The following is a 27,002-nucleotide window of genomic DNA, read 5'->3' as shown; positions in this document are numbered from 1 at the left end:
CAAAATTGCATAGTATACCTTCAGGTCCTGTGTCCAAGTCAGCATGAATACATTAAACAGAGCTGGCCTTAAAATTGAGCTCTGCAGAATCCCACTAGTTGTTGATTTTACAGTTATTATTTTTATGCAGATAAAAATATTTCCATGGGCATTTCATATCTAACTTAGATCGATTAAATACATGTTTTGAACTCCTGTAAAAGAGATCTCCAAAGAATAAAAAGAAACTTCGTGCACTTAAAAAGATAGATTTATTTTTGAGACAAAAGTAACAGCATATCTTCTATTCAGGAGAAGCAGAGGACACTAGGTTTGTCTAGTTTAAAGGAAAGGAGGTTGAGAGGCAACCTCATTGCTCTCTACAACTTCCTGAGGAAGGGAAGTGGAGAGGGAGGTGCTCGTCTTTTTTCCCTGGCATCTAGTGTCAGGACACTTTGGAATGCATCAGAGCTGCATCAGAGGAGTTTCAGACTAGGCATGGATAAACTTCTTTACCAAGAGAACATGGATAAACTTCTTTACCAAGAGTAAAGAAGTTGGGACAGGCTTGCTAAAGAGGTGATTGATGTGCCTGCCTGTGTTAGAGAGGCATTTGGATAATGCTCTTGATGATGTGTTTTAACTTCAAATCAGTCCCAGAGTACTCTGATATTTGATTTTTGTAGGTCTCTTCCAACTGAAACCTATTCTATTCTATTCTATTCTGTTCTGTTCTGTTCTGTTCTGTTCTGTTCTGTTCTGTTCTATTCTGTTCTACTCTACTCTACTCTAAATACACACTGAATAAGTAAATAAATAAATCCTTAGAATTCTCTGTGCTTATGCAGTAAGCAGCGTAACAAAACACTTTCATGCCTTTGTAGTTTATCTAACACTCAGAATTTTAGAAGCTATTATCCTCAAGTTTTAGAACAATTATGTACCAAGAGAACAAATTCTTACTCTTTTAGATAAAGGTTACAATTTTCTAAAATGTCAAAGGACAAAATTCATGTTATCTTGTTAGCCATGCAAAAAGTTAGACATTAGTCTAAACTAGTCATCTCTGCTTCCCCTGTAGTCATAGTCACCCTCTGAGTAATGATTCATACCTTCCAAAATGGGTGCTCACTTTTTCTATTTATTACAGAGGGAGTCTAGACAACTAATTAGGCAGTGTCTGACTTCCAATGGATAAAGTTTAATGACATGAATCTCCAACATTGGGAACCATGTTTCACTGACATTTAATAGTATGGGTGCTTCTACATTTCTGAGGCCCAAAATCACCACCTGTAATGTTAAGTATCTTACAGAAGTTTCTTGGTTGGGATCCTAATTTAGGTTAGGCACTCACTTGTTAATAGAAAGAAAGAAGCACAAAAGTCAACATTTAAAGCTGCTTATCTCTCTCCATTTGCAGCAGAGAGAGAGTTAGTAGTTTGCGAACTTAGCTTCATAAAGGTTCCTGGCTTTGGCACTTCAGTTAGTTTTCTAAAGGTGTTGCAAGAATCCGATAGGATTTTTGCAGTTTCCCAACTTCCATCTTGATGGGCACAGAAGGAAATACAGACCTTACTCAATTGAAGAGCAAAAGCTATCCACAGAAAAAAAAGATGGGATGGTCTGTGTGAAACCAGATATTCATTGTTTGCCATGGGAATATGTCAGAAATGTGGCTGTCATGGGTCTTAATGTATCCCACTAAGTTTTTTTAGTTATATTTGGTCTTGAAAGGCAAAGGCACAAATAATTGCTTCCCCAGAGAATAAAGCTCTAACTGTACCACCAATGATGTTGAGGATATCCATCTTATATTCCCTGCACTGACACATTAGCTTGTGTTGCTACATCAATGCCAGGATTCTGCAGGATTCTGGGATTTTTTATATATATATATATATATATATATTTTTTATTTCCTATAGTACTTCATTCTTCTTCTTGTCAATATGCTCAGCACCATCATTATGGTTCTCATTTTTCCACCTGTCGTTTCTTTTTCTTTCATATCTAGATGCAATAAGGATAGTCTTTTGTTTACATTAGTTCATATGTTCACATCTGACTGTATTCACTTCTCCCCACTCATTGTTGAAGGAATTTGTCCATCCTTCCATCACTGAAAATTTGCAAAACAGACATCTCTTTATTAAGAGAGCCTCCAAAAATTCAAAAATGCAGCACTGGTTTCCTTGCAGTCTTTCATGGTTTCTCTCCTTTCTGAACTTGGCTGTTGCTCTGGGAATGATCACTGCTGTCTTGAACAAAAAATTCCTACTGACGTTTGATGCTCAGTGTTTCTGTGTCCAAAGCGTGTAGTTATTGCTGAAGTTTGTGATGTGAGAAAAAGCTTTCACTCAAACCAGGTTTCCGATATGGGAGTCACACTGGCAAAGAGATAAAAATGAGCAGTACACTGATCTTTCCCAGAGCTAAACACAAAAGTCCATTCTGCAACTTAGTCTTCCATTAGCATGCTTTTTCTCTGTCTCACATACAGCATGTTTCTACTGTCAGTGCTGGGGAAGGTTACAAATTTTAACTCATTTTCAGGCTTGGGTTATTTTTTTTTGTTGTTGTTGTGTTTTCTGTTGAAGTCAAATGAACAGAAAGAAAAAGCCAGGGTACTGCCACTGACCTGAATCACATGATAACTTTTGTTTTGATGAAGCACACGATGTTTGCTGAGACTATTTATCAGTGTATTTAAACCTTTCTAGGTTTTGTTTGCTTTGTAACTGTTCCTAGATACTAAGATACGGAATTTGGTTTCCATATGCTTTTGCCCTCCAGATACTCATCATCTCTATGTAAAGCAGTTCTAACAACTGAAACAGCACATTGGTTTTCTCGCTAGTGAAAATACATGCTATTTTTATAGCTTCTGCTAGACACTCCTGCTGCTGTCTTTCTGTATGATTGTCTATAGAACAAATGAAGAAACTAACCTGAACTTAGTCCCCTGCTTATTTTCCTTTAACTTTTCATTGTGAACTTCTAAGATTAAATATTTTACATTGATCTTTGCTATGTTTTTGTCAATAAATCTTCATAATTAAACCCCTCTGATAACTTTACAGAGGTAAGGGCTAACAAAGTAATTTATTCAGCAGAATTGGTTATAAAGAGAAGATAAGTCACAATCTGACCGTCAGCCAAACTGAAGCCTGAGTGGTGTAGTACAGTGAGTAAGGCTGAGAAGTTCTTCTTCCTAAACTTGGTTCCAAAAGGAGAAGGAAATCTAGATTGTCTGGCATCAGGGATAATTGAAATGGGATTCTTGAAACAATACAAAAATTAAAAGGTTTCCTTAATGTGGATTTGGGAATTGAGAAACTCGAGTTACATACTGTAAAAAAAGCTCTAGAAAACAATGATTTTCATCTCTGTTAAAAAGAAAACACATAAACCAACTAAGGCTCTACAGGGCTTGTTTTCTCTATGTAGAACCTTGCTTTCCTACCGAAGACGTTCACATGCCAGCTAGCCAGTATTCTGTGAACTGCTTGCCACACTAGCATGCATGGTTTGTTAAAAGCAAAGTACTTTCCTTTTTTTGGAGGGAAATAACTCTTTGGAACACAAGCCATTTTTAAAAGCACTCTAAGGAAAAGAAAATAATGATTTGGAAGAGTCCTTCATCCTCCCTTTCACCTTATTATGAAAACCAAAGCATAAACAATTCAGGTTTCAGAACACTGCACAGGTACACGGCTATCTGCAGCCCAAACTATCTGTGAATGTGTATTTAGAGTGCAAGCATCTGCATTATTCTGAAACCAGAACATTTGCAACTGTGAAGCTTTAAGCAATTGGCAGTTTTAACAGCATTAACAACAACAAAGGTTGTATCAAACAACATAGCTATATTCAACAGCCTGTCATTTTAGAATGCTCCCTGTGCCTTATATGCCTTAGCCTTTTGGATCTGTATACTCATATGGATAACAGATGAGAAAAATACAATGCATTCATTTGTTCAGTCTGTATCTTAGGTAAGTTTCTGATGTGTATCAAGTAATTTTGAAATCATGAAAAGATGTAGATGAGCTTGGAGAAAACAAGCTGCTAGCAGTAGCTGCAAGTAATTTTAAAGACTTGCCAAAGCTACTGTAGGAACTAAAGCTAGCTGTCATTTTTAATCTTTGAATTGTGATATCAACAGATATGCATAAAGCTTCTCTAAAAAGACTTTCAGTGTCAGCTTTTATCCATATACCACATTATGTCAAGATATCATAGGCTTACATTAAAGTCTTTCAAAAAGCAATGGACAATAAATTTTGATGGGATACATAGGATACAGGATGAAATCCCACATGGTGTAAAACAGTACTTTATCTCTATGGTTCTGGACTATCCCTCATCCTCTTCCTCTTTTTGTTCTTCTCCTTTAAAAACTCAGTGAATCTCTCTCAAAATTCTTACAGTATTTTTCTATTTTATATGATGTGTAAAAATTATTTTCTGGTTCAGTTCTAGGAAAGAAGACTTCTCCTATTTCATTTACTGAATCCGTATCTTATATTGGAGTTTATAGTTATATAGGAGTGGTAACAAATTGTTACTAGACTTTCTCCATGAGTGCCTTAATGTGATCTTCATTTACATTTGACACCACTTTTATTTTCCTTTCTTTCAAAATGTGTCTGTCTAGAAAATCTGATGTGACAGTCTTTAATGCATTTAAGATTTCATATTAAAAAAAAAAAAAAAAAAAGTAGAATATTACCCATGGAAACCTGTTGAAAATTTTAATTACTTAGAGATGGTAAAACTTTCAGCAGATACCTTTTATCCACACTTGATGTGATACAGAGAATGCATGTTCTGTGCATTTGTGTGAGGACTTCACTGGCTTCCCGTAAGCTCACAGGAACATGGCAATTTGGGTTCAGCATGAGCAGGGGTGTGCAGGAGAAGGTTATAAAGGCCTTTACAATGAGGTGGCCATTGCTTTCTATTTTCCAATGTATAACAACTAAATGTTCCTTGTCTTGTTAGAGTTACTTTGAAAAAGAATAGCATATACTCTTGCTTTGTATGATATTGTTCTCTCAAACCTCCTCTGTGTTAAACATGCATATGTGCACAGACACACAAACATGTCTGCTACATTTTTTTCTGTTAAGAACCCTACTACCAAAAAAAACAGTTATATCTGCCACTGCAAAATAGTAAAGCTGACTTACTGGTGCAAGTGGCAGGGGCTTCAACATTGACTTCAACAGAATCAAGATACATAAAGCCAAGGTGAACTGCAGTACAACCTAGATAATGACCATCATCTCCACTCAGAATCACTTCATGTGGAAATCAAATCTGCTAGTTCAAGGTCTCCTGTTGGCAGCTGAAATGAATGTACTTGAAAATGGAGTTTCCTATCCACCAGAGAAAACAAAATCTAGAAAAATGAGACATAGCCATGGTAACACTTACTGTCTATTGGTCATCACAGTGCAATGATGATGAATTCCTATTGGTGAAATGTGTCAATAAAACTTCCACAAAATGGTCAAGCAGCAGCTGAGATTTCTGAATTGCATTACCAGCTATCTGGTTGCTGATTTTTTATGTCAAGTATAAACTTAGGTCAATGTTGCATCATCATTATCACTGCCATTTTTCAGGACTGTCCTCACGATGTCATGCCCAACTGAGCAGAAGTGATCTCTTGCATGATTTCAAATAGCACAAGTGACCTTAGGCCTGATTTAATCTTTTTGGACATTCATTTCTTTCATTCCCCACCCACTACTTTTTTCATTCCTGAGCTCCATAAGTCTTTCAGTGTCCTTGTGAAAACGTGCACGGGGGGGAAAGGCTTTATTTAGTTGAAACCTAGCTTCCTTTGCTAATTTGGACAGGTCACTAAGGACCATTCTCTATTTCTATGGAGGCTTCTTATTATCACTTTAAAGAATAAAACAAGTTCAATATGAGTGAAATGCTAGCCTTTTGCCGAACGGATAACAGAAATTCTTACAGTCCAATCTTCCTGTGTCTCGGTGAATTCAAATTCTAACATCATGAAGACAGACAAGGCATGTTTAAAGTGTGTTGATACAGATAAAGTCTGGCACAGTGTGGTCCCAGGCTCTGCTGAAATCTCTAAACACTGTTGGAATATCTGTAATAATTAATAGATGCTGGTGAGGGCTTTTGCTAGGAGATAGCAGAGAAAAGGGGTCCACATACTTTCTCCTTCTTTGCATAAGTGTTTAGATTGTGATGACTGTGTGCTGAAGAAAAAGGTGCATGATACATGCAGATTGAATTTTACCCTCACATAACCAGGTAATATAATTTACATTTTTATGAATAGAATCATAGAATATCCTGAGTTAGAAGGGACCCACAAAGATCAAGTCCAGCTCCTGACTCTGCACAAGACCACCCAAAAATCAGACCATGTGTCTGATATTCAGGGTTGCCTTTTCCAAGGTGCAGAATCTGTCACCTGCTCTCATTAAACTTTATATTGTTGGTGGTTGCCCAGCTCCTTTGAAAGCAGTAGGCAAAAAAGTAGATCTCAGTTAATGGGTTTATACTGCCATAGTAGGAACAGTGCCACTAACTCAGCATAGTGAAATGATACTGGTTTGGCTCTGCAAGCTATTCTAGAAACCTTTCAAGGTGTTTCTTTTTCCTGATAGAAAAAAAACAAACAAAAAAACAAACAAACAAATTTCTATTTTACACTGCTAGAGGTAGTGTAATCCTTACCTATCTTACCTTAAAACCAGTGACATATCTACTAGATTGAGCCGGTCATGTAAATACTTAAACTAAATAAAAGCCATCATAAAATGGTATACAGAATTTTAAGTTATAAATGCTCACAGCTAATCATTTAAATGTTAAAGCCCAAATCTTGATAAAACTCACTGACACTAGTCCTATAGGAGCTGACTTTTAAGGCTTGGGTTCACAGTCTCTAACTTCTGGCCTTGTCAATATAGCTTTTGCCTCCATTCTGTGAGCAACAGAGAGGAATAGACTTCCCCAGAGACAGCGTGAGATCTTAGGTATCCTAAACTGTCTTTTTCAGATTTCTCTTTTTCTCCATCTCATTGTTTCCTGCAGCTAGAGTTCACGTACCTAAGGTAGGTTACTTAATTAATTGCTTACAGTTGACAGAAATTAATTTAGTGTCACAGAGCAACTTTTACTGGAGAAATAATTCAAAATTCAGTCACTTTAGGTTCATATAATGTCCCTATATATTGAAGCAATATGTTTGTAGAAGTACAGCTATTAAACATACAAGCAAATAGCAATTGATTTCACTAACTTACAGACCAGAGGGTTCCAGGCATCAGGCTAAAAACTAGGATGGGAGAGCAGACTAACACAAGGAATTAGTAGAAAAGGTACAATGCGGTCACAACGAAGAATGGAGAGGCAAACTGTCACTTGCATTGACCATATCCTTCTGAAAAGAAACGTACTTCAGTCTTGTTTAAAATATCACACACAGTTTTTTAAAAAAAATGGAAAAAAAATGTCAAAAAAGGTAAAGAGTCTTAATATTTGTCTTTAAAACCATTCAAAAAAGACTCTGAAACAGATATTTTTTGGTTATACCAGCAGTGCCTTGGGGCAGGTAGAATGCTTATAGTGTGCTACATTCCATTCTGAACTAAAAATAACATGCGAGTTCTGGGAAGATGAGGTACCCTCTGGGCAGTGGTGGAAGCAGTTATGTTCGGGGCAAAAAAGCACTGATCAAAATGTCAGGACAAGCTCTTGTTTTTGCAGTTGTTTTTATGCTATTTGAAAAGAGTAAAGAATACGAAGACCTCCTAAGTGTTTTTGCAGATGCATGTTTTTCTGTTCTAGGCATCTGATTATCGTATCCTAAATGTATATTTTGTGTCTGCTTTCCTGTGGAACCATAAAAATGTAATATATATTTTTTCTTTCAAACGTATAAACATACTAGCAGCTTATATGATTTTGAATTTACTGGCACATATGCACAGATTGTTGCAGAATCATTAAAGTTTTCCTTCATTTCTGCTCCTACAAATACCTTCCTTATGTATGCATATGTGAATGCAGGTGTGCACACCCACACACACACAGTAAACTTGTCAAATATACAGAATTTTTCAAAGTGCCCCGATTTTTGCAGGTTGCAGAATGACAACAGATCCCTTTCAAAATCAGGTCAATTTTATGTAAGTGCTGAACGTATTCCCAAAGCTTGAAAGTTTGTATGCATGCCTTATAAGAATGCTGCTTCTTAAAATAACAAAACAAAACAACAACAACAAAAATTCTCGAGTTTTAACAGCTCCTATGGTGCCATATATAACACAGCACCTCTAATGAGCTTTCTTGTGTTTAGTACTTTTTTTTTTCTTGTTTTTTTTTTTTTTTTCACCAGGCATGTTGTAATTCCACAAGATTATTTTATCTATTGTCGGTAACAGAATGGTGTGTGGTACTTACATGCATCTCTTGTTTATAATGGCAGTGGACTGTCCTTAGAGAAAAAGTTATCATTAAAATAATTTATTTTGGTCACCCAACTATACCAAGTTCAAATATAAGTCATGCTGTGCCTCTACCCTAAAACTACTGCTCTTGAGTACGATTTTGCTTGATGTTATTCCTGCAAGATGATGGTCACTGACATCAGAGGGAAGCCTTCTGCAGCCCTTTCCCTTAGGAACCCCTATTTCTGAGGCAAGGGTAGTTCCTGGTAACCCATGTCTCCCTGTTAGCTCTAGTTAGATTGGTACCAACATTGCAGTCATCTGAAAGGAAAACCAGGAAAGGAAAGTCAGACAGTCACTTGAAGGTTTCTTCTGACCAATGACTGATACAATTTCACTAGCAATATTTCTGGTAAAAAAGTAACGCCACTATTGTGCTTAAATGTCTATTATGAGAAGGTTCATAATGAGAAAAAGGTTATTATGAAGGTTCTTCCAAGGAAGAACCTGTAGGTTCAGAATGTAACAACAGCTGTAATGGGGGGAAAAAAATATCGTTCTGGTTCAATATCCAGTCTCTGGCAGTGGCCAATAAAGATGTGTGGGGAATAGTAGAAGAACAGCGAAGGCACACAGTGAGTAATATTTCATTCTCCAGTGATATTTCATACTTCAGTGATACTCACTTTCTCCAGGCATATGTGGCTTGGGAACTTCTGTGCCTAACATGGTGTATTTTTGTTTAGTAGTTCTTGCACATACATGTATTTGTTAAATCTATCTTCAAATCTATGTACATTTCACCATTTACAGTGTGCAGTAGCAACGATAAATTTTACTATGCATTATGTGAAGAGATATTTATGAATCTGCCACTTGACTACAATGCCCCTTACAAAGTGTAGTCATTCCAGTCAAACAATTCCTCAGTGCTCTCTCCTTCCTGAGGTGCCTGTTATTACTTCCACTGTATTCTCTTTTTGTATAACTATATATACAGCTTTACAATCAAACCAAACTTTCAGTTCACTGGGTAAGCCTATTTAAAGTGTTCTGCATTTGCAAGAACATTTGTCAGTTTAACTAACACATCTTGGAATAAGTCATATTTAATATCCATTGCAAAACCTCTAAGATTTTTCTAAGCATAGGATAGAATTTCTATAACACCACTTCCTGGAAAATGCATTTTTTCAACAAGAAATACAAACATCTTGTCAATAACAGAAAAAAATATATATTAGCAAGACAGTCTGAAATAATCAAAGTCCTGCCTCCCTGCATTCAGCTTGCTGTTTTCTAGGGAGTCCATCTTTTTGCCTCCTCTATGTCTCCATTTCCACTCCTCAGATGTATTTCTGGCGAAGCAGCTTAGTATTTGAAAGCACGCTGTTTCTAGGGGAAGTCCAGACCATCCAGACACAGTCATTATTCATTCAGTTTTGACCTTACTCCTGTTAATACTAAGGAGTGTCACTATCCTGGCAATGCAAGCATCATTTTAGCAGAACTATTAACAACTCCTTTATTCAGTGAGGAGCAAAACCATGTTCACACTTGGTGACCCAAGTGTGAATATGGTTAACACTTTAAGTGTTAAGGGAGTTTTCTTTTTTGTTTTCTTTTTTTTTGTTGTTGTTGTTGTTGTTTGTGTTGTTTTTTTTTTTCTTTTTCCTTTTCCTTTTTTCTTTTTTTTTTTCTTTTTCCTTTTTATCTTTCTTGTTTCTTTTTTTCTCCTTTTTCCTTTTTTCCTTTTTTCTTTTTAGTTTATCTCCTCTCCTCTCCTCTCCTCTCCTCTCCTCTCCTCTCCTCTCCTCTCCTCTCCTCTCCTCTCCTCTCCTCTCCTCTCCTCTCCTCTCCTCTCCTCTCCTCTCCTCTCCTCTCCTCTCCTCTCCTCTCCTTCCTTAGGATCCAGTGAAGAGCTAAAACGCAAAAAATCGAGGTACTCCTAATCCAGCCCTGATAGGGCTGGGCTGGTCAGAGCACAGAGCCTGATCCTAATGCCTTTCCCCAAGCACCACCAGGCACTCAGCAGTTCTAGGAAGATGCCAATGACAGTTTCAGCAGTAGCATCGAACTTGCCACTTCCAAATTTTGGGTGCTGAGGTTTCATCACTGAAGTAGGAGTTTCAGCATATGGATATTTTTTTTTTGTGAACATATTGTGTGAACAAGGTGTTATAATTGGTATATCTAATTTAAACACACTCTTGGCAAGACATTATATATATATAATGGAGTGTGTGTGTGAAAATCAAGGAGCTTTTTAAAGCCTAGTTACTCTTGCCTCCAGAGTATTATTATTCTGAGGATAGTGCTTAAGGTAATTCCAAATGGGAAATAACTACAAAATAGAATAAAAATGAAAAATTACCTTTCCATTATATCTGATGCCATGTAAATGGATTTTTAACAATTGGTAGGAAAGATAAGTGTTGAGCACATTTTATTAACAAATGGAAAGTGCAATAATGGTTCCAAACTGAATTTTAAGTACTACATAATATGGATGAAATCCATCTTTTCATCATAGAGGGAAGATACTAGGAAGTTCAAAAACACATGTTGGTCCTCCATTCACAGGCCATATACAGAGTATTTAAAGCATTGCTATTTTAAAACTTAACAGAGAATGTTTCCATTTCTAGAAAACAAGCTGTCCTTCCAAAACTGAAAAATGTGGTCAGCTGGAAAACTACTTGTGCCAGAGTCTTTACTTTTGAGTAACTAAAAAAATTTTGAAAGTCTCCCTGAAGGTTGTAGCTTCCACCTTTGTTTATTCCACCTCTTACCTTATCTACCATCCTTTTAAAAAAAAAACAAAACAGTATAACTGGATCATAAATTCTGGCTTATATATTTATGCCCAGTGGTAAAATAAACATCTGAATGTTAATTCAGAAGTTGCCACTCCCTGGTGTTTGCAGTACTGTATTATTTATCAAGAACACACATTTGATTCAAGAGGGTTTCTCTTGGAGGAAGGTTTTATTGTATCAAATAAGGACGTTTGAAAATTCTAGTCAATGATCATAGTCAAAGCACACACTTTTCAAGGAGGAGAGATGGGAGTTCAATTGGCTATGAATGTGTGAATAGCAGTAACAAAAGTATAAATGTAAGTTGCTGCTGCTTCATTTTATATCAGTAGGGAAGGAAATATTTACCTGGCTTTTATATCACCATCTAATCTTTATTTTTTGTTTTATTTCATTGATACCTAAGAAAAAAATGCAAGTGCACATAGTGATTCTAGATGCTTCTTCCTCTGAAGCAAGGAACAATCCTGTTGGTCTTTGGAAGGAAGGAGAGGGCTTATATAGCATTACTCATTATTTTGATGGCAATTGCAAATCCATGCTGTATTTTCTTTGGCGTTCATTTGTGTCATGCAAGTTTGCATTGCCTTTTCTGAACTGTGTCTTAGGCCCATAGGAGCTTGTGGATCTGTGTACTTCTGTAAACACTGTACACAACAGCCTTTGTATCCTTTGTGCACTTGCAGCCCAGAACGCCAACCATGTCCAGGGCTGCATCAAAAGCAGAGTGGCCAGCTGGTCAAGGGAGATGATTTACCCCCTCTGCTCTCGTGAGACCCCACCTGGGGTGCTGCCTTCAGCTCTGAGGCCCCCAGCACAAGAAGGACATGGACATCTCAGAATGAGTTTAGAGGAGGGTCACAAATATGATCAGAGGGCTGGAGCACCTCTCTTTTGAAAACAGGCTGAAGGAGTTGGGGTTGTTCTGCCTGAAGAAGAGAAGGCTCTGGGGAGACCTTATAACAATTTTCCACTACCTAAAAGGGAGGCTACAGGAAAGCTGGGGAGGGACTCTGTCAGGGAGTGTAGTGGTAGGACAAGGAGTAGTGGTTTTAAAATAAAAAAGGGTAGATTTAAATAAGCTGTAAGGAAGAAATTCTTTACTCTGAGGGTGGTGAGGCAATGGCACAGGTTGTCCAGAGAAGCTGTGGCTGCCCAATCCCTAGAGGTGTTCAAAGCCAGGCTGGATGGGGCTTTGGGCAACCTGGTCTGGTGGGAGGTGTCCCTGCCTACAGCAGGAGGAGTGGAATTAGATGATCTTTAATGTCCTTTCCAATCTAAAACCTTATATGATTCTGTGATTCTGCGATTCTATAATCCTTACAAAACTGGAGGCTTTGCATGAGATTTAATTCTTTGCTCACTAACTAAAAAAGCTAGCTGCTTAGAAGGGTGAATTCATTACTTTTTTTGTTGAGATTTTTAGGTTCCTGAGTGTAAGTCACTTATTTTCCACTTAGAATTCAGAGGACTTCTCTTTACAGCTCCTCAAGAATGAATCAGGCAATCTTTTAAAAACATGACAGAAAATGAGGAAGCACACACAGTTTTTGCTGCATAATATCCAACAAATGGGAGCACTATTTCAGAATTAAGGGAGAATTCATGCCATATCTTCCTCTCCAAAGATGCAATCCATCATCACATTAACACAAATAGAACCATTCCCACTGCCAGTGAAAGGGAAAAGCAGGATGCATAATTCCAGCCCCAGCTAAAATTTCATCAGCAAACTTGTATGGTAGAAAGGCCAGCTAGTAACACCAAACTATCTTTTCATCTAGTCCAGCCAAGGTTTCTGAAGTAGCTTGCATCAGCCTCTGTGGCCTTCCCATCATTACTCATATAGGTTTGCTTCTTCATGTCCTTTGTTTAAATTGATTTTCTGTGTAAATTTCTGTACTGGAGAAATACTGTAAAACTGCAATGAATCTAAAACTCAGGGCAGCTGTGTCAAGTAAAATGTACTGCCTCTGATTAAAAACAAAGAAACCACTGAAAAAGCAAGGGGCAGCTCATTTGTGCAAAGACGAAGTCGTTCTTGTTTAAAGAAATATACTGTATTCTGGCCTCAAGCTTCAGCGATGACTTTTTTCTCAACTTCAGTTATTTTTGCTCGGTGTTATGGATGTCCAATTGCAGAACTTGGTTCACCATGTTGATTGCAAATACTAGCTTAAATCTAAGTTATATAAATTGCCCTCTCAAAGAATCTAACAGAGCCCAGTAATGGTTTGAATGAAAGTACAAGTTATCAGGAGATGGCAGATGCAGGCATAAAACAGTGAAGTTGAAGGCAATTGAAGAATGGTTTTGGGTCAGATAACTATCACCAAAAATAGAATCATAGAGAAGCCCAGGGCTTCTGGAATATATCAAGTTGGATATGCTGTATTTCCACACCAGTTTACTCATGATCCATTCTGTGTAATTCCCAGGACAATGAATTAATCAGCCTATATGAATTACAAGGAATACAATTTTTGCATCAAATTCCAGTCTTCCTCTAATTTGGTATCGAAAGTTACTTTTTTTTTTTTTTTTTTTGTCAGGCTGTGAGCAGAGACACACAGATTCCCTGCAGACTGAGTCTTTTATCCATGTGACCTCAGTACCATTCTGCATTTTTTATGCTTCTCACTGTCTGTACCTTGATAGGAGGTCAAGATGATGACTTCCTTGGTCAATCACAGCCCAGTTCTCTTCAGCTCCTTTTTAACTAAATGGGAGCTGCCTGTGGTGAGAACCTTTGAAAGTCTGTCTGTAATTATCATTTCCCAGATTGGCCCTATTTTTCTGTGAACCCAGCAGGGCAGATGAATTTGTATGTCTTGACATGTTGGTAAGCACCATTTACAGAGCTACCTCCATGAATCTTCCTTTGTGCAGGGTCTGGAATAGGTAAGCAAACATTAAGAGTCTCTGAATTTCCCTGCAATGCTACCTCCTTTGCTTCCTAGACAGAAGCACCTGTTCAGATTGTAATTAATCTTGCCATATGTCTTGGAAGATTAATACATTGTACCTAGTCAATATTGAATGATTCTGTTTGTACAAGAGCAGAAATCATACATCTTGTGCATTTGTTCACTTGAGAATGTATTAGTTGCTTATTTATCAGGACATATAGTTCATAACAAATAATGTTGCCTAGTTTTGGTGGACTCAAGCAGTTTCTTCTGATGAAACGGACCATGTAATGCATGTTTTTATTATAATGGATATTCTTCTGTGACTCAGTAACCTTTGTATGGAAACAGATATTTCTGCTACTTATCACAAAAGAAATTGCCCTATTAATATGTAAGTGGCAAAGATGCAATTTATATGTGAAAAAGCTATTAAAAGAACAGTTAGCATGTTAGCATTAAATGTATGTTTCATTTCCATTGTCTATTTCACTGGGCATCACACATGTGACTTAAAGAACATACTGGATTTAAGTTCCCTGTTTAGTTGATGAAAAAAGATAAGCATGGCTGAAAGACATAGCAAACCCAATATCTGAACTGACCTCTAAGAAGTGTGTCCTTGTGTCTTTTGGCTGTAAAGAGAGACTAAAACAACCAGAATGCAATTAACTGAGGTAGGTACTTCAGTCTGAAGGCATGGAGGTTGAATCTGGTCTGGTAAGCACATTCGTAGGCCTTGAATCTGGTCACTGACTATGCAGAATCACAGATTTCATTTCTTTGATTAAATACAATTCTTGTCACCAAAAGATAGGGTAAAAAAATGGAAGAACAGCTGAATTTTAATCAACATAGCAATGTTTGTCCAAGCTTGTAGAGAATATGAAGTAATAGCTCTGGAAAAATCATTTATCTCAATCAAAGGGAAACTTTCTGACACACTGGATTCCTGTCCTCTATTAAATAAATGGACTAAATCTTAGCCGAGTTTTGCCAGAGGAGTTTTATGCCATTTGAATTGCAATCACATCTTTTCAGCAGCATTTGTTCGTGAAGAACCGATAGGAGTTACAATTACTGAAAGGAAGTTATTAAGAAAACACATTTGTGATACTTTCCTCAATATCTTATTAATTTGGGAGACTTCATGCAAAATTGAGGAAAAAGTTACTTAAATGAACAATTGGGAAATAGCAATCACAGCATCCAATCATGCTACACACAGCATATAAACCCTGTGACACATAAAAGTTGTTTATTAAAAAAAAAATAATCTTGTGCATATGAGAAATACATGTGCAATCTTGTTCCTCCATAAGCTAGGAACTTTTTCAGTTTATTTTACCCTTTGATTATCAACAGTGCAGTCTCTGCTGTGAATGCTAGCACCACTGTAATCATATTTTTTGGTACATTTCAGTGAAAATTCCCCAAGGCACCACAGAATGTGGTTAAAATCAATTTAGGTTCTGTTTTATAGTTGCTACATGGGAGAATTTTTTATTGCCTGCAATGTCCCCATTTGTTTAGGTGAGCCCAAAGGGCAAAATGCAGAGTTGGTACATCTAGATTGTTAACTAAAAGAGGACAAGACAGCTAGAGCAAGCTGAAACACAGAGCCCTTGTCTATGCATTCTGCTTAACTGTTTGCTCATGGCTGGCTCTGTCTTGGGCCTCCATCTGGATTTCCTGGACTTTCTCCCAGACAATGCGTTGGGAGTAGTTTAGGGAATAGTTTACTTGAGGGACTGCTTTCAAAGGAAGCATGGACAAGCTTTCACCAGGTTTATCACCTCTAAGCCACTCAGTCCTTGTCACGCTCTCCCAGCAAGCCTCATGCTTTCAGGCAAACTCGCAAGTTCTTGTCTCTCTTAGAGTAGGCAGTTCACAACCCAAATTTCATAACACAGAAATGTGACTCAGCTGAATTGCACATAAAAACTATCACTTTATTTCAGGTGCCTTGAAGAACTGGAAAATGCATAGAAATGTAACTACTGTAATTATGTCTCAAGGTCATCCCAAGGGACCCAGAGAAACCAAGAGCCAAATATTATGAAGTATGATTGAAGTCAGCTGGCAGGACTCTAGGCAAAGGTTAGGCCCTTGGTAGCCTTTTATTTAGCACTACAGACAAACCTAATAGGATCTACATGTCATAAGTGCTGTGTTTTTTTTTCTTTTTCTTTTTTTTTTTTTTTGTGTTGAAAGTGTTACTTTTACCCAAATTCAAACTACTGCATTTTGTCAGTATTTTTTACCTTAATTTTCAGATCATTTTTTGCCTTTCTATTTTCATGTTGCAGTTTGCTCAAACAAAATTGAGCTGCTTCTTCATTTTTATTGGAATTACAGGTGTAAATAGTAGTAGTTCTTACATTACATTACAACTTTTGATTTCTCTTGAATCTGAATCCAATATAGGTACAATGTGTTGGCACAAATTTATGCCAGAGCTGAGTCTGGGCTATGAAAGCTTACCCACATACATGTTTTCTTGTCTCAGCTCTCATTCATGTCCAGAAATTTACCAGATCTATATGGCTTCAGAGTAATAACAGAAGGGGAAAAAGCAGCTCATTTAACCCACCGTTCTGATTTTTAATTGTTTAATTTAATGTGTCATTTAATGCTATAATTAGCATTACTAATTACTTGGATTTCATTTCAAAGTTGCTGTTGACAAATCAGGTGTTGATAAATACGAAAATTTGGATGAGAAAAAAAAATCTGGAAAACTGTTGGATAGGTGCTGGTATCAGTCTTTAATGTTGTTCATCCCCTCCTGTGTTTGTATCATGCTCAAATTGTGTGGTGCAGAAGCACAGAGCATATCCTACTAAGAGGGTAGCACAGATAGTGTATAGCAACTGTATGCTTCAAATATAGCCCCTAGAGGATATTTCCAGTGAAAAAATGATATATAGCAGTGCACTCTAATGTACCAAGCAATATTAATTTAAAGCTATCCTGTAGAGAGACCCCCTGAACTTTCTCCAACAGCTTGAACTTTCCACACTCACCATGAAAGTACTCTGGGCAGCTGGCCAGTTCCTAAATAAACTGTGTGTACATCAGTTGCACAGCTTTTAATTTTGAACATGATTGATCTCAGCCTGTTATGAAAACTGTCAACTGAAATGACAAGAGTTTGAGCAACGCAGTACATTTCTCATAATTATTTAATTTCATTGAGATATTTATGCAATATTTAAGTGAATTTCACAGACTACATGAAAAGCACATCTTTCATTCTTTATGTTTTGCATGTTACTAGCTCTTCTTCCACAATCAGAATTAACTGAATAGAGAAACAAATAAAAGTTAGGAAGGGTAGATCTTATCCCTTTGGATATGATTAACTCTGTTTTTCCTCTGGCATGTTCCCACCAATGTGTCAATGTCCTAGAAACTCAATGACTGTATTAAATTTGAGCTTTCAGTTTGCCTTGCCAAGAACATTACTTTTAAGGATGTTTCTGTCTCTAAATGCAAATTGGTGATATGAACAGATACTCACCTTAGCTCTTTGAACTGTTAAAGTCATCACATTTATATTACCTGACCCCAGAGCACTTCAATGTCCCAGGCTGTTAGCTCCTGCCTATCAAAGAAGCCGCAGTACACACTTGAAAAGAACTTGCTACTTTTGCCCCAAGCACAATTTTGGTGATTGAGATCTGTGAGATTATAGTACTACAGTCCTTTAAGACAGAAAAAAAAAAATTTAGATGCACCATTTGTTGCTTTACTGGTCTATTCAGGTTCAATATAACAGTGTATAGTGTGTGACTTGATTACTTTAATACAGCATATTATACAAAAGTTTAAATGTCATCACTTGAGTTTCTAAGGCATGGATGAGAGAGTCTTTGTAGCTGGCAGGTAGGAGGGATGGTCTTGTGCTGTGGCTCTGTTGGCCTGGCTGGACTAGCATGATTATGTGGGAGATGCCAGCATCCTGCTGGGAAGGCTGTTATCTCCAGCTGGGCAATTGCTTTGTTGACCATCCCAGCTCACATGTTTGACCATAACTGGTGTGGGTATGTGCTAAAGAGCTGACCCTGCCCCTATTTCTCACTAGTCACTACCTGATGTCTCTTTTATTCCCCCTGCCTCTACCTTCTTCTTCCATTTTCACCACCATACTTTATGTGTTTAGAACAACTTCTTACAGGTTCTCTTTGGTTTTAAGGGCCCAGGTCTTGGTGATTTTAACAGTCGCCCTTTTATAAAGAAGCCTTGAAGACACAAATAAATATTTTGTAGTATTATGTAGTATTATGAATGAAGTCATCTCCCATTAATGCCCTGAACTGTGTCATGGGAGAGAATACCAACAATGCAGCAGCTGATGCACCACAGTTACAGGAGATGCAGTTCAGGGTGTTTGTATGTGTGTTTGCTAAATAATTGATTTGGTGTAACACTGCACTAAATGCCCCATTACACAAAGGGTTTGAAGCTACCCTAACAAGCAGCCATTTGTTCTGATCCTTCCATCAGTCTTAGTGATTGGGATTGCATTTGTATTCAACAAGGGTGCAGTGGAGCTTGCAGTTCTGTTTCCTCCAAAAATAATCTGTTTTGCTTACCAACACAACTCACAAAATCACCAAATAGCAAGTAAAGATAGTTGGGGATTCACTTCAAACTGCTCTGAACCAAATGGAGGTGTGGCCATCATGTCTTTCTGGAAAAAATAAAAATAAATCTAAACACCATCAATAAGTGTACCTTTCTGTCAGCTGCCTTTTGTACTCATCTGAGATAGTTACGTGAACCAGATCTAGATATCTTGGTGCCTTGGGCCTGTATCTGAATGTGTTATTCAACTGCTATTATCCAGTGGAATCCCAATTTAAGATTTCCTCTCCATCACTCCCTACCATTTAGGTGATGTTTTAATAACTTCTGATCTAGGGTCAGAACAGACAGTAGTACTGTATGCATTGTGCCATTAAATCTGCCCTTATAAACTTTAGCACCATGGAAATAGTGAAAATAGACATAAATTCCTTCTGTGGCTTTACAGGAATTGTTCTAGCAGGCACACGAGAATTTTGCCAACCCAGGCTGACAAAATGTCATTGAACTGCTTCCAATAGGCTCTTAGGAGCTGGAGACAAGAGCCAAGCAGTACCAATCAAGACCATGCACATTTCCTTGCTAATTATAATAATAATAATAACTAAAAAAATAAAAAAATAAAAATCATAGAAACAAAGTCCTGGTATTTTATTTTGGGTTTAGCTGTTGCTAGAAACATTCTGCACCACCATCACCATATTTCAACATAATCCTGTACCTTTAAAACCCTGTACCTTTAAAAATATATGTGTTTGTTATGTGTTAAAGAAAGTTGAAATGTAAAGGATTTAAGCAGCAATACAAAATGGGATGTGTGTCATGCAGAGCAACAATTACACCCTAAATGTGTAGAGAAGAATTCAGTGAAGCTAAATGCTTCACGCTCCCCAACATGTAATATTATCACAGCATGAGTAATTGGAGAGAGATTCGGTAGAACTGCTCTGACTTTAGGTTATTTTAAAGTCTATCTTGGATCATTCTCCTTGTTAGGAGGGGGATATTTCTGTTCCCTTGCTTATCACTTCAGCTGTACAGTTCCCTGTTTCCAAGCTCTCCCTGATCTGTTCTGCACTGAGACTTCAGGCAACATTGCAATCTGTGGTGTGTGCTCTATTCTGCGTACACTGACTTCTGTGAATGGGAGTCCATAGCTGCAAGGGACATTATTTGTCCGTGCCAGAATCTGCCTATTTATACAGTGATTTCTCACTAAAGCAAACTAGCAGAAACTCAAAACTCTTTATTCTTCTAAAAATTACTCCCTCCCAAAGCTTTTCAACAGCACAATGTAGCAGAAAAGCCCTGGTAGATAATTTGATTCATTTCCGTGACAGTGAAGGATTTCTTTCTGTGGTACGCTGGCATTTCAAGGGTTCTGTCTCACCTGAATCTGGAATGATGAGGCACTTCCCTCCAGAGACCTTTCTGAACACTCCTAGATTTCTTTGTAACTATATTAATCTTTATTCTCAGCCTAAAAAATCCCTATTTTCATCCTTTAATTCCTATACTTGGGTCACGCTATCATATTCTTGAAATAATATGTTTTCAAATATTTCTTCCACAATTTTACATCTCCTCCCCTTCTTTTACTATCAGGTGTGGTTGCTGAAATATAAATATCTGTCCCCTTTAGTCTTTCACTCCTTTTTTCTCTCCCACTCCAGTTGGTTTCTGTAGCTCTCTCCTTTTTTTCATGTCTCTCTTCTGCACGGTTTTGGCTTGTCCGTGTGAGACTGCTGAAATGGGCTTCAGAATAGAATGCTTACCCTGGTACAGGCTCCTCAAAGCAGCAGAGGGAGGAGCTGTGAACTTCTGTACAATTTTCTAAGACTGTATAATGCATAACCAACCTTTGGCTGGTAACATAATTGGTGCCCGAATTGCCCTTTTGATGCTGTATTGAAGTACAAGTTCTGGTTTAGTTTCTGCTCTTATTCTTGCTCTAGAATTATTTTCAGTCTTTGTTATTTCCTGCCCCTACTTCTAAATCTGTCCTCTTTTTTCTCCACCGTGGTATTTTACTCCACATTTTAATATCAACTGAATTTCATTAATGTCATAATTTCTTCCTTTTAAGGATCATTAATGAAGCAATTAAGTAGGACCGAACATAATACAGATTTATACAATATTCCATTCCCCTTCTCTTCTGACCCTGTGCTTTACCATTAATCATTAATCTTTGTTTGTAGCACTTCATACAGTTTTCTGTCCACATGACAACTTGTATCCAGCCGAATATGAATCGATTTTCAGTTTAAGCTGTCCTGTGGCTGGAAGTGGTGATGTTGCTGATAGCATGACAGTGCAGCAGAGCAGTTGTTCTTCTATAGCATGCGGTGGAAGCATGGATTACACAAGGCAGTGCAAATAGGAGTTAAAACTTCATTCAACTTCCTGGGCAGTTCACCATGGTAAAAATGTATAGCTGATACCTATCAGCAGTATTCCCTGCAGGTGCTGATTGGGCATCTCTGTTTTAAAGTATAAGCTCCTAAGCTTGTGCTCACAAGCTGGCATGGGAAGAAGAATTAAACTTCGTATCTAAATAATCTCAATTAGACGTGTGCTAACTGAAATGGTACATGATATTTGAATATATAGAACTAGATAGAAATTTAACGTTTAAATTCCCATTTAATATAAACATAAAAACAACCATGTTTCACTGAATCCTTCTGACTTGGTATTTTGTTGTTATGACACAGTTGAGTTGCAAATGCAGTAATCACAATTCAGGAATCACAATTTACAATTCATATCTCCATATCAAATCTATTTTATCTTATATCATTAGATGTATCCATTATCTGTCCACATCGGTGTATCTGCCTTATCTGTATTTAAATGTGTGGTATTCCTTGGCATAACTGTTTGTGGATATTTACAAGTGCAATGTTCATTATTAGATTTGCTGCAGCTCAGTATCAGAATTGCTGACATAGATGGATTCTTTTGAGTCTTTTGATATTATTTTTAATACTCATCTAAATGCAATTTTCCTGTTACTTCCATGTTCTGAAAGCTGGATTTCTTTAAAATTACTCCCTTTATAAATGCTGTTTTCTATTGGAATATTTTAGGGCTGTCAAGAAATACAGAAAGATGTGACTAATAAGAAAAGAGCATGGATGTTTATTTCCTTGATAAAGTGTTAGGGAACTGTGAAGGAAACATAGAAACAACCATATTGAATAGGGCATTAATATGTTTCATATTTTAAAATTAAAATTATTAGCAATCCTCCCATTTTATGACTTTCAGTCAAAGGCATGATATTGTTTGGAATTTGTCAGCTTCTAGCACAAGCAGACCAATAAACCCGAGTACCAAATTTATCCTCTGTAGTTCTTTGCTGCCATCTTCTGTTTCTTTATATAATTGCTGTTATTATTTGAATTATGAAAAACAAGGCTGCAATATTACAGAGCAATTTTTTTTCTTTTCTTTTCTTTTCTTTTCTTTTTTTTTTTTTTTTTCATTTCCGTGTTTTTAGCTGAAGCAAAGTGAAGCAAATGCAGATACAAAAGAGAAGCTTCCACTGCGTCTACGCATCTTTGAAAAATTTCCAAACAGGCCACAAATGGTGAAAATCTCCAAGCTTCCTTCAGATTTCACAGTTCCAAAAATAAGGTATTGAAATATTCCCATTGCTGGTCTGGTGCCACAGAGTTCCAAAAATATTTAACTGTTTTGCTTATGGATGAAGCAGATACTTCAGAAAATCAGAACTGAAACAGCATTAACAGAGTTGAAAGGAGCTGACATTCTATTTTTATCTTACTTTTACTTAAAAAAAATAAAATCCTAGCACTCATTATAACATTCATGAAAGGAACTAGATTGACTGAAACCAACACAAATAAAATATGATTGAAAACTACATTGTTGTTCCTCCCTTCCCATTTGGGTTTTAGGTTCTTGGCTGAAATGGACAGCTAGAAGTCTAATCAATTCTCATGTGGCTTTTTAAAGATGAGATCAACTGGCAGCAAATCATTAAGAGTGGATAATGCAGGCCATCGAACAGCAGTTTCATTGTGATGACCTTGTCCCCTGTTTGGATGTGCACTTGTTACTACTTTCCTGTAAAACTCACCTTAACAAAGGATCTTTCCCCCAGTTGGCTACCGGATCATCAATTAGTAATACTGTTTTAATTGGTGTGGTACCAAGAAAAGAGAAGTATTACAGAAGTCTAAGGGCTGTTGCTGCAGATACAGGCTGATGAGACTGCTGAAACAGCACAGGCTGGCCGAGTAGGTATCCCAGTCTCCCCAATGAGCACATGCTTGGAGACAGGATGCTGTGAAAGATGGCTGTCATTCTTATTTGTCTTCTGAAATTACATTACATTCTGATTAAATTCACAAGGATACTAGTACAACTGATTTGATCTGTTTGTACCATCTTATATGAATGCAAAGAATAATGTTGGTGAACAGGGTCAGGAAAAAGAGTTCCAAACCTCAAGGAAACAGTCACAGATAACTTTGTTCTTAGTACCAAAATACTGCTTAGTTATATATTGAGTGTGCTGTCCCAGTCTCCCTCTTTTTTCTTTTTTTAATTTCTTTTTAGCTATGTTTTTTTCCCAGTACCCTCTAAATGTGATCATGCTAAATCTTTAAATATGAAGCTATTGTACTATATGAAACTACCTCTCCAGATAAAAATTAGTTACAACATAGTCAATTTACGCTTAAAACAGGGCAGTGATATTAAATTTAAAAGACAGCAAGATAAATGTATGTTTCTTGTAAACAGAAATACTTTTTAAACGTAGCATATGCGAGCCACAGAATTGCTGAAGTGCCTTAATACTGGCATTCAAAGCAGTTATACGAACAGATGTTGTTTGAAATCTTGAAGAAACAATTTCTTGCAGGAAGTATGTTTCCTTTGGATTATACCAGCATTTGATTTATATTGCAATAACAACTCACTGTGTAATGAGCTCAAAAGAGCCAAAAACTGCAAAAGGCACTTCAAATATTTAGCACTTTATTTGGTAAATAAATAAATAAAATGGTTATTATAAAATGGAGTGAAGCTATTTTCTTCAAAGCTACATGCAAGCCACACAGGTCTCAATTCAGCTGTAGATTCTTTTAATAAACTGAATGTAAGTTTTATCAGTTGTTTTTTCTTCATTCTGTCCATTTATACATCTATAGGTCAGTACATCCGTTTCTCACAGTTTATCTTAGCACTAATGGGTTGTGACACATTGTAAAGGAAAGCAAATAACTGTTCCTGGGTTTTTAATCTATCAATATCCTTTGTTTGTTCACAAGGGAAAGTTTTATGAAGCAGTTTATTGATCGCCAGCAACAAGATACCAGCTGTCTGCTGCGAAGGCTTCCTTCAGCATCTTCTTCCTCATGTGACCACTCTAAAAGATCAGCAATTGAAGAAAACAAATATATCGACCAAAAGGTAAATCAAGAATTCACAGCAGTATATGTCTATCCTTGAGTATTGTGAGGAGAGACCTCAGATTATTCAGTTTGTCAAATTACATAAAAGCAAACACAAGCTAGGGCAACTGAACACAGAATAAAATGCTATACTTAATTTAGGTATCCTAAAACTGACATCATAGTAGAGCCTTATTTTGTTTGAATTCTCTCTCCTTTGACTTCAAAATTTAGGATGTGATACATAGTTTTGTTCAAAGCATCCATCTTATGAACCTATTTTTTCTTTTAAATGGTCTTGCTGTTAATCACTGCAAAGCTAGTAGAAAATTAAAATTTATGAATATCAGAGTGGATTTCTGAGTGTCTTGCTACTTTTACAGTGCTTTATACACTCACTGAAGCAAGGTAAAGTGTAATCAGTGGAGATATGTAAAAATCTAAGAATTATTCTAGTTACTTAGAGGGCATTAACCTCTGCATAGGCCTGGGAATTCCTAGGAAACAGGTGATAAACATACAGTTTTGAAACTCGTTATGTTACATGGTGATAGTCTCCCAGCTGGACTGGCATAAATGTTGGGTTTGAAAAATATCAGGACTGCTTGGAATGATGATGACAACAGTGCAGCAGCATGAATAAATGTGTGTGGCTTCTGGCACCTTGCAAAACTGCAGGGTCAGAAAAAAACTCAGTGTGTACCATGGAAGTACATGGTTTGCAACTAAAACTCAGGATAGCATTCATACAGGCAGGAAGCAGAGTTAGGGAAAGCAATACTCATCTGATAGTGTATGTAAAGAGCCTATTTACAAACTGTTAATTTTCACTCCTAATGCAGTGCAAGAACTCACCCCTGTGGCCAATGTAGTCTATGCCATCAGTAAGCCAAAGCTGAACAGCACAGCCTGAGAGGGAGGTCTCTGATGCAATATTATTCAGAAAACAAGTCCATGGGAAGGAATCAATCTGTTCACATTAATATATAGCTGAAGTATATTAAATTGGAGTTTTAATTTCTTCTGCCTGCTGTTCACAAAAGTGAATCATTGTTGATTGTCTTTTAAGATACGTGAATAAATGGCTTGCTTTATTCAATGATATTTTGAAATATGAAAATGGAAAGTTACATTTTTTTCAATTTTTCACTTCCCTTTAAGAGCAAATATGCATGATCTGACTTCACTTTTTTAATTGAAACAAGTTTTTACAAATTGTTTTTGCACTATTCAACCTGCTTTTAGTATGTACTTTTGTATTTCCATGGCTCAAAGGTAGGATTAATGATGAGTAATATTTCTGATAAATGTAGCTTAAAATGAGGTATTTACACTTTCCTATTAAGAGGGAGAAAGCACTAGGTAGGATTTTGTGAAAGTAATTACTATGGCTTCCTATAGTTACAGTTGCCAAAGCAACCTTACTTTTGTATGGACAAATCTTCTTAAAAATATCTTATCCTTAAAACAAGATTGGAATGACTGGTTGCATTTAAATGTAAACCTTACATGTATGTAAAAAAAGAAACCTGAAAAAATATTTTACTGATACCATTTCATACTAGGATGCTCTCCCACTGCTCATGATGACAGTGGCTTCAGAAATTTTTTCATGTCTCATTTATATTGTAGTTGCTAAAAAAAAAAAAAAAAAAAAAAAGGTAGAATCAAAAGGTGGGATTCTGCTGGCAGATTTGACTCTTTGCTTCCTTTGAGGTGCCTGAAATATGGCTGGCTCCTCCAATGTCTTCTGGATGTAGATAGCATTTCTGCATTGCATATCTGCTGAAGTGATTGGAAGTGTATATGATGCATATGTTCCCTTACTTCCACTTCATGAATGTTCTTTTTTTCTCTCTCCAAAAATGTGCAACTATATTTATGGTATTTTTTTTTTCATTCAAAATCAATCTGACCTATAATTTGTCATTATCAGTAAAGCAAATCGTTCTATGTTCTATTATATAACAGCTTTAGTAAGTCTTTTCAGAATTGTAATTACCTACTTCCTTGAAAAGCAGCTTTAAGTTGTAAGTGGGGAGTGGATTTTCATTTATCTTCTCAAAATAATAGTATTTATTTGTTACCCATAACCAAAATGAAAAACAGTTTGAAATTATTTTCATCTATGCCAAATCAAAAGAACAGTTTTGAAAAACAGGCATCTGTAGTGCCTTTTTCTAGTCAAGTCTGTGAGTTCCAGAAGTTTTTCTAACTCCTCCAAATTTATAAACCAATATCAAAGAAATAAACTAACAAAAAATAATAGAAAAAATGGCTTCTGGGTACCTTAATGCCCTTAAAGTTGTATACCTCCCCTAAGATTTCTCTCTCACTGTGTGTGGTTAGGTTAAGTTAAATGCATGAGTGGATGTGTGAGGACAGACCACACCACATTCATTCTTACACATCACATGCCAACTACATTTGGGCTGTCTCAGTTACAGACACTTGGTAGGCAGCTTCTCCATGATGCTTTTGTTGAGCTGTTTATGACTATATGTGACATTATGTGCAAGACTGGGGTTCTCTGAAATTAACACTGCTGGAAATGGAGGATGGTCATCCTTTGCTCCTTCCTTGAGCTGTGCTGAGCAAACTTTCTTAAACCCATTGATCCTGCCACAGATCTCCTCTAGACTTCTCTGATGTGGCCTGCAGGCCACAAGTTGAAGGAAGGGGTTAAAAAATAAAAATAGGGAATTATGGCATCACATGAATATTGTAGATGTTGGAGAAGGGGAGTTTTTCAAAGGCAGAGGGAAAAGTTCTTTTATACTTCCACAGTCGTATGAAAATTATTCACAATATGATGGGAAATTCCTTAGC

At 36.9% G+C, this 27,002-nt stretch overlaps 1 protein-coding gene across 2 annotated transcripts in view; it reads left to right on the top strand.

The window, feature by feature from the left end:
* Window positions 1-27,002, top strand: part of NALCN (sodium leak channel, non-selective) — a gene marked incomplete at both ends in the record, with an annotated part of 220,901 nt that overhangs the window by 142,701 nt on the left and 51,198 nt on the right. For both annotated transcript variants that reach the window (XM_082751957.1, XM_082751956.1), the window contains 2 exons: window positions 22,250-22,386; window positions 24,051-24,192. In XM_082751957.1, the coding sequence (XP_082608083.1) occupies window positions 22,250-22,386; window positions 24,051-24,192 (279 nt within the window). The remainder of the gene's footprint in view (window positions 1-22,249; window positions 22,387-24,050; window positions 24,193-27,002) is intronic.

This window comes from Aythya marila, assembly GCF_965140915.1.
Source record: "Aythya marila genome assembly, chromosome: 1".
In the NCBI taxonomy this organism is placed as follows: Eukaryota; Metazoa; Chordata; class Aves; order Anseriformes; family Anatidae; genus Aythya; species Aythya marila.
The sequence above is the reverse complement of the archived record's forward strand: the minus strand, read 5'-3'. Positions and strand labels throughout refer to the sequence as shown.